At 47.1% G+C, this 18,290-nt stretch overlaps 1 protein-coding gene across 2 annotated transcripts in view; it reads right to left on the bottom strand.

The window, feature by feature from the left end:
* The window catches only part of fam20ca (FAM20C golgi associated secretory pathway kinase a), a 150,480-nt gene that overhangs the window by 5,867 nt on the left and 126,323 nt on the right, over positions 1-18,290 (bottom strand). The window contains exons 1-3 of one of the 2 annotated variants that reach the window (XM_086056649.1): positions 14,625-15,789; positions 13,491-13,675; positions 10,361-10,439 (exon numbers count right to left, since the gene is read on the bottom strand). In XM_086056649.1, coding sequence (XP_085912775.1) covers positions 10,361-10,439; positions 13,491-13,675; positions 14,625-15,220 — 860 coding nt within the window. In that variant the 5' untranslated portion in view covers positions 15,221-15,789. Of the gene's footprint in view, positions 1-10,360; positions 10,440-13,490; positions 13,676-14,624; positions 15,790-18,290 lie in introns of those variants that run through there. The other variant, XM_086056650.1, reaches the window with a different exon arrangement.

The raw sequence follows: 18,290 nt of genomic DNA on the forward strand, positions 1-18,290 counted from the left end.
GCATTTGTTTATGGAGATGTTTCTTGTTACGTGAAAGGAAGGCTTGAGCTGATAAACAATATTCGAGTTGAACTTTGTTTTGGAAAAAAGGAAACATTAGAGTAACGCATCAGCGGCTTCAGCGATTACGCAAGAGGATCAGGAGGTTTAGAAATCCAAGAATGACAGGACAGGTTCCGAGCTTCTCTGGCTGACTTTTGACAACAAACAAAACCAGACCCGGGTTGTTGTCAACCCGCATGCGCGTTCCAGCGACGCACATCCGCTCTTTCTCATATTTCCATATCCATCCACGGAGGATTAACCGTTTTTCAATAGCAGCGAGGAAATCCTTGGCATTTTCTCCAGCGGCTTTGCTTTGAATCCCGATTCCAAATTTGCCGCAACACGGGGGCTATTCTTGGGTCAGCCGTGATCTCGTCACGGAGCGGCAGATTTAGCGCAAGAAACGCCGGCCGTGAAATCCCGCACGCGTTTTTTTGCCATCGCGAGCCGCGGCGCCAATTTTGAGGGCAAATAAGAGTGCAAGTTGGCATGCTGCTTTTCATTGTTGAATACGAGATTGGAGAAGTGGCGGATTGTCGCTTTAATCCAACGCGCGCAATCGCTCGGAAGCATTTTCCTCCTACAATCTATTGCTTGAAAAGGACAACGCTGCAGGTGAGTTTGGACGAGCGGCGCTAAGGGAGCAAAAATGAAAAGACCTGAGGCAAGTCAAAAGATGTTGACGTTGGTCATCAGACTTGAGCGACAATTTGAATCATTGTGGGGGAGGGAAGGGGGTCTTTAAGAGCTTTTTTTGTTTCAAGCCACGCATGAAATGAGAGGGCATCATCATCGTCGTCGTCATGATCACGATATTGATGATGACGATGACTCACAATGACGGGAGAACACGGGAGAGGGCAACAAAATCCTGTCGGGAAAGCGAGAGCACTGCCAGCTTGGATTCCAACATGATTTGAAGGTGCACAGTGCAGCCTGGAAATAGAAAATGAGAGCGTTTTTTGCTTTGTTTTGCATGTGACTAGAAGGTGATTACAGTGCAACGCTGAAGTCTCACTTTGTCAGTTGACAATGCGTATACGCTTTGGAAGCCGCACGAAACAACCACATTTGAACTTCTGTCATGCTTTGTGTAAGACGACAGCTCAGGGAAAATCTAAAATTGTCTTAAAAGTGTGCTTTGCAAAAAAAAAAAAAAAAAAAAAGACAAAAAAAATCTCACTGCCCAATTATAATTAAGTTGGCCACGTTTGCAATTACTCTTTGAGTAGTGCTTGTTTTTTTTCTTCCCCCAGTCAGGACACCAGTGATGGCAAAAGCAGCTCCTTGTCACAAAGGCCACACAAGTGGAAACGGGCCGGAAGCGGCTCCACTGGATTTTTAACCAAAGAAAAGTCCACATGCAAGCGGAATTTCCCAAAGTAAAAATGTTGCATGCATGATTCATGTTGTGCTTCCCCAAAAATAATTGCGACTTGGGGCAGCACCACTTCATGAAAATGATTCGCCTCGTTTCACAAAGAATTTCCTCTTGGCACACCGACAAAGCAGCCGCCCTCTTTAGGTACACAATAAACGGAATCCATTTATTTTGGTCCATCGTGAAGATTTAAAAAGGATAACATGTACTGGTTCCTGGAACGCCTTCTGCAAAAGTCAGAAATTGGATTTGAACTTGAATGCTTGGCGATAAGTTGTGCACACTGGCGGAGCTAGGAGTTTTTTCCTTATAGCTAAGGAGGGTCCGCACAACAAAAAATGTTTTTTTTACAGACCCCAAAAATTCCAAGCATATTTCAGGGGGGCAGTGCAATGTTCATGTTCAAACTGTGCATAATGGTGCAGGGGTTTACAATGATACTGAATATACTTACATTTTTTTTTTTTTTAGGAATAAAGCCTCTGGCACATTTTTGATGAACCCTTTGGCCTTCCGCGCTAACGTTGATCACGACTGTGGCACTTGGAGAGCTCCGGTTGGTATTTATTTATTTTATTGCCCAAGAAGTTGGGCTACCGCTGATCTCGAACATGTCAGCGTTGCTTATTAACGCGACTCTTTCGAACGCCGCAGCACATTCACTTGCCCAGCTATTTTCGTCAGCTCCCTTGGGAACGTTCAGTAACAGCGCACATGCAAACTGTGTTGCGCAATCCCAAAACGCTTGAGTTTATTGCACGCGAACCATCCCAACGTGGAGCTCCGCTAGACCAAAAACCACATTGGAGCGGCCCGCTCGTTCATTTTTTTCTCTTCGTTGCTCAGCGGTGGCTGAAAACCAACGACAATGGAGTGGCAACTTAGCAAAAAAAAAAAAGCAGCAGACAATTGAAGAGAGTGTTTGGGCGGCGAGCGACGGGGGCCAAGGTGTTTGTGCTTCCGACTGGAGCTGGCTGTCAAGCCTCGCGGTGTCGCGCTCGCTGCCTCGTGGCCGGTCGGCGCTCTCTAAATAGAAAGCATCTATCAGAGGCTAAGTGCTGCTTGAGAGATGTCATTGCGGTCATGAGTGGGTGAGGGCCGCCAATGAGGAAGTGGGGAAAAGCCCAGAAATAAGGACAGAAAATAAATACATAAACCACGCTTGGGATGATTGCGGTTATATGGCGGCTAAGCAGCGCGCAAACGTTCAGTACACGTGAGGACGCAGGAAATTCATTTGGCAGGAGAGTCGGTTTTGAGTTGAAAACCAAGGCTGAGCACAATAATTACATGTGCAGTGAAAAGTCCGGTGCAGTTTGGAATTCTGGTCAAATATGTCTCCAAATCAAAATAAGAACATAACAAATAAGACAAAATGACAGGAATCACCATTAAAGTTTTTCTTCCCAAGACTTTCGTACTACTGAAAATTCTCAGTCAATTCTAATGCACAATTACTTTTCACCTGTGTACTTTTTATGTTGGTATGTGGAAACACTGTCAAGTGGCGGTTGCGCATGAAACAGACAAAAAGCTGCTTTTGTTGAGGCCAATTGAGTAAGTTGCAAATAGTGAGTGTACATTGGAAATGTAGCTCGCAATCCGTCAGCCGCTCATGCTAGTCAGTCGTTCGACTCGTGGCGGCTAGTGACGACTTCAGTGTAATGGGCTGAGCATTCTTGCAACCTTTCTCTGGCTTCGATTCTTTTGCTAGCCTCTAATTGATTTGGCAGTGGAAAAAAAACCCAAAAAAACACGATTCAGTGAAGCAATCTTTCAGACACCAACATGATTAGCCTGAGTGGCTGCCAAAAAGGCAGCGAGGCGCTGAAAACGGGTCCGACTCGGGGTCGGGTTCCGGGCCTCGTTGGCAGGGTGATGCCAAACCTGAGCCAGTTGGCCCCTCCCACTTCCTGGCAAGACAATGAGCACAGCCACGGCGAGCCCGACTCGGATTAAATTGATGCACAATGATTGTATTCTTCTGCTGTCACCTGACCTTTGGGGCGCAAGGTCCTAATTGCCACTTTGGCTCACAAAGTTAGACGACCGCAGTGAGCTCTTTCTTTCCTTCTTTCTTTCTTTCTTTCTCTGCGTGTGCAGTGGAAGTGTTGCCTCATTCATTCTGCTTGGCGGTGCCTTGAGACACAAGTTTGCTTTGTTTGGTAACTAAAAGCAGCCCCATTTCAAATCATCTTTCCAAGTTGAAAAGGACAGAAATGCCATGAAGCCGTTGCGGTCAAGTTTGTGCTCGCAAGTGAGAGCCCAAAAATCGTTTCTGGCAAAGCTCCCACGTCACTCCTCTCTGGAGACGGCGCTTTACATTTCGGCGCGCTTGGATCCTTCGTTTGGAAGCCTCGAATCAAACGCTGAACTGCGTGTGGCCCATTGGCTGGCGAGCGCCAGTTGATTTGCGGTGGTGGCGCAGACCCTTTGAACTTGAGCGCCCGCTGAAGACAACACGCTCGGGATATCTGCCGTGTTGTTTTTGACGCGTCCCATAAATCACATTCAGCCTGCTTTGCTTACGCTTACATCTAAAAAAAAAAAAAAAAAAAAAAAAAAAAAAAAAAGACGCGGTCAATTTGGATGTCTCAAACGCACCTCCTGGAGGCACATTTGCAGCATTCCAGACAAAAAGCACCAGCGACATTCCTTGCGGGGAGCCTGGGAATTCACCCATCCCACATTTGAGACTTTTTAATGACACGGTGGGATGTCGGCGCAAGCCAGTCGAGTCATAACAACACACGTGCCGCAACACGCATGCGTAACGACACAAATATCAAGGTCTCGCCGCTTTACTTGGTCAAGTAACCCCCAAAAATAAACATTAAATGCACACTAAGCATAAACTCACTAAAAATAGAAAGCAAAATACTCTGTGTGCCTTTTGCTATAACTTAAGAGTCGGGGCCAAAAGTGTTGTCAGAGACTCAACAGTGTTTGGATTTGACGGCTGCGGTTCACGTTTGCCTCAAAATTCTCGCAATGAACAGTTGCAAGTCTTTTTTCGTTTCCCACCCCCAAAACCTTTGCCTGGATGAGTGATTCCAAAGAGGGGCCAACGTATTGTAAATTCATTTTCAAATGATCTCGCTTGGTTAGGACAGTGAATCAGGGTAGATCCTGACGCCAGTTAAAATGCTGACGCAGCAACGCAACATTTGACGGCCAGAAAAACGTCAAAGCCGCGGCGTGAAAAGTGATGGCGGCACTTCAAGGAGCAACCAGGGGCCAGCTAGCTTAGCTTAGCCACGTCAACCCGACGATGCACAAAGTAGACCGGGTAGAAAGTGAGAGAGTGACGAACAAGGGAAGAATGGAGCGAAAGAAAAAAAAAACAAAAAAACGCTCCACTTCCTGAGGAGTTGACCTAGTAAAACATTCATGAGCGATGTCTCCATGTGAAGTGTGGAAGGAGAGTTGAAAGCTTGGGATTCTAAAAATAAGAAAAGTGCTCTCTGCGGGGATGTTTTTTTTTTTTTTCCCCCCCTTCCAGAGTGTCTGAGTTGGCAGTTTGATATCAGAAAGGAAGTCATCAGAGATTTGCCGTGACAGACTGACGCGTTGGGTCAGTGGCACACGTTCAAGTGTCGAGGCTCCCGAATCAAGACGAGACTTTGAGCTCAGCGCAGGACCAAGCACACAAAAAGTCAGACACAAAGACCTCGCTTCTTTTGACCTCCGCCAAAAAGAAGAAGAAAAACACATGATATGAATAACCGGAATTAGAAGAAAATCATCGATTAACCGCCGCCGCCGCCAACTATTTTCACCTTTGCGTCGACCGCAAAAAAAAAAAAAAAAAAAGTCGCTCAACCCCAACTGACAAGTTTGCCACACGATGGTGTGCTCAACAATGTCATTTATGGGAGCAAAATGGCAGACAACAAGTCAAGCTCATGTTCACCTTGCCACATGCTCACACTGAATTAAAGCGCATGTCAAGTGAGAGCATAAAACCTTAGCAGGAGTGTATCGTTCAATCAGGAAAAGGAAAAACAAGCCAAAAAAAATCACGTCCGATCTTTGTCACCGTGCAACCGTATTTGATTTATGGAAGCGAATACTGCCGACATTTTTCCGATTCGCTTCCCTGTCGCTACGTAACACGAAGTCAATAAGCACGCCGGGAAATGACAAAAGGGGCTTGTTTTTTTCTCCCGAATCTTCTTGATTTCTTTTCTTTGGCTGCCCACTTGCAAACAAAGGCCGCTTGATCTCTGATTTGGACAGCCGGCTCAAACAAATTGCCGGCTTGTGTCCTGAGAAGCTCTCCGCTTCAATTGTTCTTCTGCGTCTGCGTGCGTGCGTGCGTGCGTGCGACTCGACGCAAGGGAAAGGGATGACGCCTCAGACTGCACATCGAGAAGAGAAGAAATGAGCGGCAAAGTTTCTCTCTAGCGGTGAAGTATCGAGAAAAGCAGACTACTATAGATCACGATGTCCTTTCGATGATCAAGGATGGATAACACGATTGATCGATTCACGTTCCTGAATGGTTTAACTTGCCCACAAGTGATTTGGCTTCGACGATCGACTCTTTTTATGAAGTGTGCCAAGATTCATCTTGAAAATGTTCACCCATGGGTTGAATAAATTCTGTCCCGACCAGTTGACATAAAGATTGAAAGTTAGCAACAAAAAAAAAACGGGAAGCGCATGAACAACTGAGTGCATCCTTGAATCCTATTTTTTATGGAATATTTTTTCTTTCCCCTTATCGGGTGGAATCAATATTCTGGATTTGAATCCATTTTTAATTGGACCAATTTGAAATCCCCTGTGGGAACTTCTTCACGAGACAAATGCTTAATTGACTGCGTTCAAGTTGGCTTTAAAAAGAAGAAAGTCAACTCACATCTCCTTTCACGAGAGTTCATTTTTATTTTTGTTCTGTGCACACAATGAGCGTAAAACAAAAATAAAAACCGAGCACAGTCTGGTCTTTTAGTGACTCTGAGAACTATAAAGGTTCCCGAGTATTCTCTAATTGTATTCTGCAAATTCCAGCGGCATTTGATGAATACAACTCTCAAGTCTCCTGCCCTGGCTGAATCCTTGACATCTGGACTTTGGCCTGTTTTGCTGCAGCTTCCCCTCCCCCATGGAGTCGGTTGTGTTTTTTGGACGCAATGCTGGTGAAAGGACAATTACTTGAATTCTGAAAACGATCAGACAAAGCGCTCTCCGACTCCTCTTGCTGTGTGCGGCGCGCTGACACGCCGTCAACACCTCCCGCGTAATCCCGCCAAATCTCCGCTGGAGCGGCCGCAGCTGCGGCTTGGCTCGCCGATACCCCCCAATTCTCCGGCACGGCCGCTGGGTGAGGCGGGGCGCCTGAACTCCGTCACCCTCGACACAACTTGCCCTCTTGAGTGAGTTTGCGGTCCAACGCAGCTGCCGTAAGTATACGGCTCCGTCCGAGTGACGGTTGACCCCCCCCCCCCCCCCCCCCCCCCGAAACGCCAAAAAAGTGGAACCTCTCCACCCATGAAGATGTGAAATTTGGAATTCGACCCAAGTTTGAGGGAGAAGTTGGGTTAGCACAAGTCAATGCGATTTGTCATCTTTCATGACATTTTGATAGACTGAACAGATGCTTGGAATCAAACGAAATGGGAGGAAAAATGACAATTACTGTTCTAAACAAGTCGGCAGAAGTCATCTCTGCCAAGCTATGAATCAACCTGGATTACGGCTTTCAAGTCTTTCAATCACTCTTGATCGCCTCAAGAAGGAAGTACAGTAAGCAGTACTGAAGTGTGGAGATAGCGTCAAACTATTTTACTAGTTGAGTTTCTCTGTTGAGCATTGCCTTTTTTGGGGGGAGGGGCTAAAACAGACTCCGGCTGGCAACCAGCAGGAGCCAGCTCTTCCTCACCACATGAAAAACATGAGTCCAGCGCAATTTGAAAATACTGATTGCCGGGCCCATGTTGCATTGTAGAAATGGATTCCAAATCCTTACAAGTTCCCCAGTTTCCCGAAGGCTCTGACGGAAGCTCTTTGATGCAACGCTATTTAATAAAACGTCTATATATAAGAAGGAGGAGGAGGAGGAGGAGGTGGTAAAACATTTTTTTTTTAAAATCCAATTTTGGAGTATCTAGAATATGATATACGCTGTGCCACGGTGAAGAATCCCAGAGGGGGTCTTAAACGCATATATTTCCATGTCATTCGCATCTACACGCGTTTGCATTTCCCCGTTGAGGCTCTGAGCAACGCGAGCCGTTTGGATTTTCTGCTGCTCGGTGTGATGGATGTAATGCTATTATCGGCCCTCTTTTTACATCTCGTCGCTTTTCACTTCATTTCCGCCAACAACAGATGCGCGGCAAAACGGCGACAGCTCAACGTGGGATTTTTTCCTCTTCTTCTTCACTGCCCGCAGACGCTTGTTATTTGTGTCATGAGTCCTTTTACGACGCTGTCACCGAGAGGCGACGCTTGGAGATGATAAAACGGCAGCGCTTCTCCTTCCTCAACAAAGCCTCAATGACACAAGCAGACAATCTGCTCCGCCGCTCGTCTCGACACGGATCCTTTAAACCCGGTTGCGTCACCCTCAACGCTTCTCATTGTCATTTTCATCTCTGGCCAGTCACGCCTATTGATTCATCGATTGACTGAAGTCGATGTGGAGACAGGCAAGAACCGGGAAAACACAAAAACAATCTAGGGTATAAATATCCCAAATGTACTGCTGGCCTGAAAAGGAGCAGGAAGAATTCAAACTTAATTTGAGTCTACGCCTTCACCATTACCAAGATAAGTTCATTGGCAAAAATCGCAGACCGAAACACATAAAAACCCCAAAATTCAATACGCACACCACCCATCGATAACGTACGTGCACTTATACCTGTGGAAGTTTAAGATGCCCAGTTGGAACTGACAGAGGTGGGCGTTCTGTCGGACACACGGACCGGTCCGTCAGTCGTCCATTTTGCTGATGATTGACGGGACGCTTTTAAAAATGGCAGACCAAAGTGCATTTTCATCCACCCAAGTGATCGTCTCTGGCGGATCCTCAGGCCCATTTTGCTGACATTTTTTGACCGACGGACCAATCGACGATCTCGACTGACCGACTGCCGATTACAATTGGGTTCGTCCCGAAAAATGACGGACCGACGAATGACAGACGGGTACCGCTGACGGATGACGAGTGATGGACCAGCAAAAGGGAGTGAAATGCCAACTTTGGCAATGGACAATAGTTTATTACTTGGATGACATGTTTTGACACACTCAAATTGTGAAGCTCAATACTGAAATATAGAAAAGAATGTCAAAATTGTATTGAGCAATTCGTCCCCAGCCCAAATTCCTCAAAATGAAGGACATGTTGAAGCCCGGCGGACAATGCAGACCATGCTAACCCGTTCTAAATCAAGCTGTGACCCGCGTCCTTTGCAAACACAAAAGACGGACAAACAACTCCGAATCCAATGGAATCCCGCCGCCGCGCGACAGAAATAAAGCAGCGGTTTGGCTTTTGCCGCTATTGCCAAGCTCGTCAACACCAATGGAGAGACGCCAGAGGAGGATGCGACGCGACGCAACTTCTCCCTTCTGCATAAACGCGGCGCGACGGCTGCAGGATGGGCGGGCCCGCCCGTGCCCTCACGTGAGAACGCGAAGCCTGAGCGATGACGTAACTGACGACAGCAGTGACAAACACAGGCAAGATTAAGAGCAAAAAGGAATTTGGGAGATTAAAGCAGCATGGAGCCCATGGCATGATCCAATTAGGCCGACGTCATATTTCTGCGCACACACACACACACACACACACACACACGCGTTGTTGGCAGGCACCAGGGACAAGCGCCAGACGGGACAGACATGCAAATCTGGCGTGGGGTCTTCCCACGGCGCCCGTGAGCAGCTTCCAGACGGAAGAGCCACGACCTCACCGTGCCGGCCCCCCAAAAACCTTTTCCAGCTCCACTATATCGGCCTCTAATTGCCTCTCTGCAATTCCACGACGGATCCCTCGAGATGCCGCTTTCAAAACGGTCATTCAAATCACAACAATACTCACAGGCATCTATTCTTTATCTTCTTAGAAGAACTTGAAACAACCTCCTTCTGTTTTATAATCAAACCAGAGTCATATGGCAATGTCTTATACTGGCCCCTGGTGGCCGGAGTGAGCGGCACAGTAGCCATGGAATTATCATGATGAACACACAATATACACACAATACAATACTGTAGAGTGCTCTTTATTGTTAAAAAAAAAAAAAAATAAATAAATTTAAAAGACTGATTCCTTGTTGGAAAGTTCTTTGTTGTTTTTTTTTTGGTGGGCCGGAAGAACTTAATGGCATTTCCATTCAATTGGGGAGAAGAAATTAAACTTAGAAATTAAACACCTCAGGCACTACTACACAATCCCCCCTCCTCCAAAAAAACCCCCAACATAATCCATCTTTTTTGCTTCCCTACTTCCACGAGCTCCTCGAATCCAATCAAACACTCTCCAGCGAGACGCCCATGCAGAAAAGAAAAGCATTCGGCATTTCCCAGCCATCAAAGCGATCTTGTGAGCAATTACTTTTGATCACAGCCCAGTTGGCCTGGATGCTGTTGATTCGCGGCGGCGAGGGAATTCAACGGGACGGCCGAGAGAAAGGCCGCATGGCGACTTCTTTTTCATTTCGCCGGCGTCAACGTCTCCCCGAAGACGACGGCCCGCCCGCCGACTTGCGTTCATCAACGCGTAAGCCCGCTGATGTTCATTAAAAAAAGATCACGCCGCGTATGTCGACACGGCCAAAGACGCCGCGGCAAAGCTCGGAAGCAATTCGCAGGAGATTTTTTGGGAAGCGTGTGGGCTCATTAGACTGAGCTTTTGCTTCTTGGCTATTTGCCCACAAAGTACAAGTGCACGTTTTCTCAACTTTGCTATTCACTTACTTCATAGGTTTGAACAGAGCTTGTCCATAGTTGTGGAAGGTCATGATCAACTTGAGCTGGGTGCCTCCCGATTTCATGGCTGCAAGAGAGAGAGAGAGAGAGAGAGAGAGAGAGAGAATGCATGTAAAACGTCTGCCTCGCCACAGCTGTTTTTGGTGGCTGTCAAATTGGAAAAGCAATTTGGCACCAAAGCGGAACAAAAGCAATCACGTCCACCGACAAACAATGAGCAATCAAGGTGGAATTGTGCGCGCTTTGGACGAGTGGCGTGAAAATAATCAGCAGGTACAAGTGGGCCGAGTGAGTTGGACAATAATTCACAGTGAGCTATGCTGGGCAAAGGTCGGTCGGCTGTTTTTGGGAACATCAACTTCAAATCGATGCCGCTTACTTGTCCTACTGCTGAATTGACTTTTCAAATGGCTGTGTTGTTTTAGGTTGGGCGCAACATGATAATAATGCAACAATTCTGAAACCACGACGGCAAACCAGAAGCTGCTGAATGAGTCCTGAATGCAAATTTACAAAATGTAATTTCATTTACATTTCACGAGGGTAACCCGCACAATCCAATGCATCAGCAAATGAATGGTCTCTTTCCAGAGAAAATGACTTTTTTTTTTTTTTTTTTTTTTTTTTTTGCTGTTGTTGTTACGTTCAAGTTTGTTATTGTGGCTTACAATAAATCCGTTATCCTCATCAGAAAAACAACCAAAAAGACTTGCCGAGGAGCCGAGACGTCTCCACGTTTATCCGACACAAATGAAATGACTGATTTGGGCTGACGGGGAAAAGGAATACATCATTGGCGGGCTGATTGTTGGTCACGATAGACTCCAGTCAAGATAAATGAAATGATGAAAATCACAGTCAGAATAAAAGGAGCGCTTTGGTCCCCCCCAAAAATGTTTGGCTGTTAATGGACAGGCTTTTGTGGGATTTGTCCACTTATTACAGCGTATTAACTTGAGCATCACATGACAGCGACCTGCTGGCTAAGCCTCGGATTCAAAATGGCCCCCTGCGCTGAAGCCACTTAGCCACGGTTGGCCCGGCCAACGAACAACCCGCCCGCCCGCCCGCCCGCCCGCCGCCGACGACAAACTGTCGCTGATCGCCGTCATGAACACTTTACGAGGTCTGCTGGGCGTGTGGATTTTGTTTCCTCATTCTTTTCTTCTTGCCAGGAAATGGCAAAAACAGTTGTTAATCAAGTTGCGTTTCTATATTTCAAAAAGCATCTTTTTCGAACTACACTCTAGAACCTTCAATCGATGTTCAATTGCTTCTCCAGTTCGGGGTCACGGGAAAGATGGAGATAACGAAAAGAGCAAGCTTTTTTTTCAATACTTTTGATTGGTGAATAATTTGTAAAAATTGGTGACAAAATACTGCTGGGCATTGACCAAATTTGGGCAAACAGCGACAAAATGTGACTTTTTTGGGAATGGGAATTTTCATTTCAGCCCGTCTCGATACTGACACCGCGACACGTCCTGAAAAAAAAAAAAAAAAAAAAAAAAGGGGCTCCGGTTAAAAACCTCTTGCACACTATACAAGTGTTTTATTTAGCTCATCCAAGCCAGAGAAAAGCCATCAGGTCGAGCCACGAGCCAGATTTGTCGAGGCCAGGTCAAGTCGACGTGGCTCTGGCGCGGCGTCATCAAGTGTGAAGATTAAAGTCTGCCACAAGGACACATCTGGCAAAAAGCCGTTTGACGTGTGTGTTGGAAGCAGGCGAGCTTGCGCTGCCACCGGAGGCCGCGATCCTCACGGGAGTGACCTCAATTCCGCGGCTGCTCGCTTTTTGGTTGTTTAATCGAAAACTACAGGGGGGGGGGGGGAAAAAAAAAAAAAAAAAAAGGGGGTAATCCCCTCCTGCAGTGGACAAATCTCGGCAAAGCTGAGCTTACTGTATTGTTTGCGTGCTGACATGCAACGCCTTGTCGTGACACGACAACATCAGTCGACTTCAACTGCGCACTTGCCACTCCCGAGGCCATCCGTCTTCCGATTGGACGTCGGCCTTGAGCCGCTATCCATCTTTTGCTCGCCGTGTCTCCAAATTCATCACATTTGTGCGACACCTTGCTGTTGTCTGGCCTTTGGGTGAGCTGCAGGCATGGCAGGCATGGCAGCCCCTCCCCCCCACCCCCGGCCGCAATCAGATTCACGTTGCGATGATAAATCCGCCGCGCTTCCACCTGTGTCGCGTCACCAAAGAGCGCGTATGATTTACGAGCCTCATCCGAGCTGGAACAAAAGGCCGACGCGGAGCCGACTTGAGGCCAGATAAAGCAACATTAGCCCCGGGGGGGGACGCTGGAGCCTTGTACTCTCGTTGCTTTTGCGCTGTCACCCAGACAGATAAGTGCGCGTGTGTGTTATATTAGGGGGCGCAGGCGCTGGGAAATAAAAGCTTGCAGGGACTCACAAGACTGCGTTTGGTAAAGGTGTGACTCCAGACAAATGGATGGTTTTTTTTGTACGTCTAATAAAATACATCAGCGACTCCGGCAGTCAGTCAGTTGACAGAATGCCCATTTTGTCAGTCTGTGTTGACGTGACCGGGAATGGATTACCCGATTCATCGATGGAGTAACCGATAGGATAATCCCTTCTAAAACAATTTGTTATTTTGCTGACGATTGACGGGACACCTTTTAAAAATGACGCAAGTGGGCTTTCATCCGTCAATGTAATCGTCACTAACCGTGTCCATCAGTCGTTGACGGATCGTCACTTCAGTCGTTTTTCTGACATTTGGGAGGACTGACTGACGGACGGACCGACGGACTAGTGCCGGACTAACCGCCGGACTCAAACGACGGACCGACGATGACAATTCCGGTCGTCACAAAAAATGACAGAGCAGGAAAATGCAGGCTACCTTTGCAACAAAGGAGCATCCGACGGCAAATGAGCTGCTGTCTGAAGGAAAGGATGTCACAAGGTGGTGAACATTTGACCAAGGCGCACGCGAGCAAGCGTCATTGCTGGCCAGAACGGCTCCGGCGTTGAATTGCTCCACTTTCTTGACTCAACAGCTTCCTGCCGCCTCGGCGGCGCGCACGTGGCCGCGATTGCGCAGCCTTGAGACGACGTCTGGCCTTTCCCCCGCGAGACTCACCCACGCTGGTGATCTTCTGCGTCAGCAGGTCCCGGAGCAGAGCGTCCAGCACCGGGTCGTGCCTGGCGTACAGCTCGTAGCGGTTGATGCCGACGTGGAAACGCAGCCAGTTGGGGTACGACTCGGCCGTCGCCTCCGCCGCTCGGGCGCGCTCCTCATGCCGCGCGTTGCCGTCGTCGGTCGGCCTGGAGAAAAAGACCACCAGGAGACGGACGTTTGTTTGTTTGTTTTTGGACGCTTCCGCCAAACAAGGATCATCTCATGACAATGATGACAAGATCATGAATCAGAGGTGTCGTCATGACTCGAAACAAGAGAAAACGGCAAGACAAAAAAAGGACGTACGCAACAATATTACAAAACTTCCATGACACTTTCCTGGATTGTGCCATCGCCAAAATGTAAAACTAGCCATATACGGTCGCAACATGGATGGAACTAAGAAAGTTTATAAAGGAGGTGGTAGTTGGCTCAAGTAACTACTTCATCAAAATCCCCCAAACGAGTGATTTGCATTCTTCGTAAGATACAATTTGCTGATTTGATCTTGAGTGCTCAGAAGCATTCAGGAGGATTCGTCCCCGGACAAAACAACGTCTTGACCAAAAGGCTCTCAAAGGCTTTTTCTTGTCATGTACGTTGAATCCCACATCAGCAGCAGTTCTTCTTTGACATCTGTGTGTGTGCGTGTGCCCGTGTTCAAAATGAGTTGGGTTAAGTTCCTGCTTGAACACAGCAAAATTCAGCAGGAAGAGATCCGTATGCCAGGGATGGATGGATGAAATAATTGGAAATGGATGGATGAATGAATAGATGGATAAACTGCATGGGTAGATGAATGGACAGATACTGTATATGGCCACATGGACAGAAGGATGGACAGATGAATGGATGGATATGCAGCCGACACTAATGATAAATGAATGGATGAACATATGGACGGATAAATATGTCGGAAGGGTATATGGGTAGATCATGGAGAGAATAAATGAACGAACGCATGCATGAATGGACGAATAGAAATTGACAGATGACAGATTGATGAATGAACAGGTGGACAAATGGATGGTGGGTCAGAGACAAAGAGACAGAGAGACAAAAAGACAGTTCTCCATATAAGTTGAAGTCATTTACCATCCCTGTTGGTCAGCGGCTTTGGGATAAAATCTGATATCCGTGTTGACGTTAAACAAAGTGTCCCGCTCCGTCAGGGGCGGAAGTGCAATCTTATACAAAGGATGCTCAAAGAGAGCCGCGAGTCGGGATGCACCGGCACCGGCACCGGCGAGCGTGCGACCCCCGCTGGCCTCGCCGATGAGCGGCTTGTGCTCGTCCGCCTTCCCTGCCGAGGCGTCGGCGTCGGCGTCGGCGTCGGCGTCCGCCCTCCCCCGGTGGGACTGGCCGGGCCCGGCGCTCTTCTCCCGGGACTGCAAGGCGGAGTGGTTGGAGTTGGGCTCGCTGCTGAAATCCTGCAGAATTCGCAGCGTGTGCTTGTTGGGCCACGCCGACCTGACGCGCTGCTGCTGCTGCTGCCGCTGCCGCTGCCGCCGCTCGGCCCAGTCGGGCGACTCGGCGCCGGCGTGCTGGGCGCACTGGCAGCCGCTGTCACCGCTGTCCGCCGCCGACGCCCTCTTGTCCAGTTTGGGCAGCAAGTCGATCATGATGTGCACCGTGCACGCCACGAGGAAGACCGTGAGCAGCAAGACTCGGAATTTACGGAACATGATCATCCTTTGTTGCTTTGGTCCACGCGAAGAAAGTCAGCCTCACGCGCACCTTTCTGCACGGGCGTCAGCGGGATTCCTTGCTCGGGTTAAAAAGTCCATCGTGCTTTTTGATCTAGAACAGTCCAAGTAGTTTTGACTGAATGCTCCGAGACTTCACATTTGTCATCTTAATCCACTGCGCAAGGAAAGTCCAGTATGCCATAATAATCAAAAAATACATGCAGTCCACAATGCAAAGTAGTCCCGTAAAGAAGAAAAAAGGATGACGATATTCCTAAAAAAACAAAAGCCGATCCGCTCGGATGCTGCGCGGTCGCGAGGAGGAGCTTGGCCGAAGTCAGTGACTCGTCGAGCGGCCGACAGGTGCGAGCTGCATCCTCGCCGTGGCTCGAGCAAGCTTGCAAGTGTGCATCCTCATTGCATGTGCGCAAGAAGACAATCCGATCCGATCCGAGACCGAGCCCCGTGGAGGAGGCCAGCCTCGGTGGCGTCAGGAGGAAGCGATTGGCTGCACATGCAAGCGGCGCCTAGCTGTCACTGACTTGCTTGCACGTCCTGCTCCCACACAGCAAAGCTGCAAAGGCTGCGACGCTGCCAGGCGCCACCAGAGGGCGTTAACACGCCCATGACTGCATTGATGGATTTATTAGCATATTTATGGGGACCGCAGAGACAGCCAAAGGTGGCAAATGTACCCAACTCTCTATATATGAACAGATACTTTCATGAAAAAAAAAAAAAAAAAAAAAAAGAGTGAAGGTAGTTAAAACGAACTGCTACAACTTCTATACTTAATTTACAGAATAGTACAGAAATGAAATTCACTAATAACCAAGAGCAAAAGTAAAAAGTAAAGATGAATTTTTAGATCATTTACAAAAATGTAAAACAAGTGAACTGAGGAGTTTTTCAAGATACAACCTGTCATTTGACACCTTTTTCCTTTGACTTGTGAACGCACACTTGGCAGTGAACTAAAAAAACAATGACTGATCAATTCCTATAAAAAGGAGGCTTTGAGCTGTGTCTGGTCACTCTTAGGTGATGTTTACAGTCACATTAAACAAAGAGGATTACACGTGTGTTTAAAACAACCCCCAAATTTTGCCTTAAGATCATGACAGCTAGCTTAATGCTAACATAATGGAAAACACCATTGATGGGCTCACACTTTGCATCGAGAGTGTAATAACCCTTTTAGCAATATTTGTTCAAACAGAAATGATGGCGCAATACATGTAGACAGACACTATTGCAACACTCACAGGCATATATTCTTTATCCTCTATGGAGAAAGAGACATTACTAGAGCTGTATCGGAATATCTCTATAAGCTTGACCACAAACATATTTTCGTGGTAACTTGGAAAAGAAACCAGGCAGATGTCTGTCATATGCAAACTACTAGTGAGAATACCAACAAATCTTTCTAATTGGGTCATTTCAGTCGGTTCCATTTGGGCTCTCAAACGGCTCGTCTATTAATAGCTCCACCAATTGTAATTTTCAATTATCCAGACTTGTCACGATGATGTGGATGCTAATTCAAATACGGACTTCAAAATAATGACACCAAACCAGAGATGCTCAGTCCGGAGTGTGACTAGTGACTGCAAAGTAAAGGAGCTTCAGTCAAAGGAGAAAACCTCAAAAATGCTTGCAATCCAAAGTCTTCCTTTTCAGGTTCTTTTTTAAAAAAATTTTTATGTGTAACCCAAGCCTCCTCCCAAGCTTTTATTTGCTATTCACTCAAAACACAATTTTCAGCGTAAGTTCATCAGAAGTGGATTACTCGCAGATTTCAAAGGATTGAAAAAGAAAAAAACGCATGCAATCGTTTGCCTTGTGACACACCCACCGAATGATGCCGTCGCTTTCAGCTCAGTTGCACAAAGTCCTTTTACTGTGCCACTCGATTTGCGCATCAAAACCAAACCGCCATCCAATCACTCCCACTGAGGGTGTGATCCATCTCGTCAACCGCGACATTCGGCGACGCTCTCAGCGCAAGGATCGTACCATTGGCCTCCGTTCGAAGACCGACAACGTTGGAGAAGTCTGCCCCGCTTTGATGCGCTTTAGTTCTGGATCATGAAAGTTGAAAGAGCTCCTAGAGTCCGGTCCGGGCGAACTTGGTGAAAATTTGGCTGGGAGTTTCGCCGCCATATTTTGCAAGTCTGGGTGCATTACTATTGATCGTGACCACATGGTACCATTCATCTCTTGGCGTAAACGCGAATCGAAGAATGGGCGGCATTTTTATTGAAATTGATTTGGACTCCTGCAGTGTAGGTCGCTAAGGTCCGAATGTTGACGTTTTGAAACAACATTTCTCTGACGCGTAAAGTAAAAGCCATCTTTGATGCCAATTTGCCGTTGACCAACGTGATCGGCCATCGAAAACGAGCAAAAGGCTTCCTCGGAACGCGATTGAGTGACGTGGCGTATTTGTGGGGAGAAATGATGGGGAAGCGTCGCTCTGTCTTTATGGCTGCGTTCCACAAAATACTCAAGCCCCATTAGGCAGTTTTATGAGCCGCATGATTTGTGAACGGCTAATTCAAAGTCGAGAGGCAAATGACTATGGGCAAGTTGTAACTGAGGAATCATTTGAACGCAGCAATCGCAATCCACATTTGATTTGACAAACGGCCCGTCACCGGGCGCCGTTGGCACGCTGACAAGGAGGAGTGACAACGTCCAAGTCGCCTGCCAAAGAAAAGGACAAAGTCACTCTTTGTGCCTGGATTAACTTGACAATAACTTTTTTTTTTCTCATTTTTCGAATGTGGGACACAAGAAAATGAACCCAACATTGAAATGTTTTATTACGGTGCTAGACGAACATAGTCTAGTGACAAGTCACTTTGAAAAAATGGTCACTTTGCTGGAGACGCCGAGAACGGAAAGCCAATAAGAATTGTTTTCTCGTTTTCAGCACTTTAGATCGGTTTTGAATTTGTAAAAATGACACCCACACGCAAGGACTGACTGATAGTATAGATTTTTGAGAGAAAAAAAAAAACATTAACTAAATTGTGACTTATGAGGTTTCAGCCAGCAATTGATTCAT

Source organism: Filicampus tigris, chromosome 16, assembly GCF_054856515.1.
Source record: "Filicampus tigris isolate MCC_2025a chromosome 16, RoL_Ftig_1.0, whole genome shotgun sequence".
NCBI lineage: Eukaryota > Metazoa > Chordata > Actinopteri > Syngnathiformes > Syngnathidae > Filicampus > Filicampus tigris.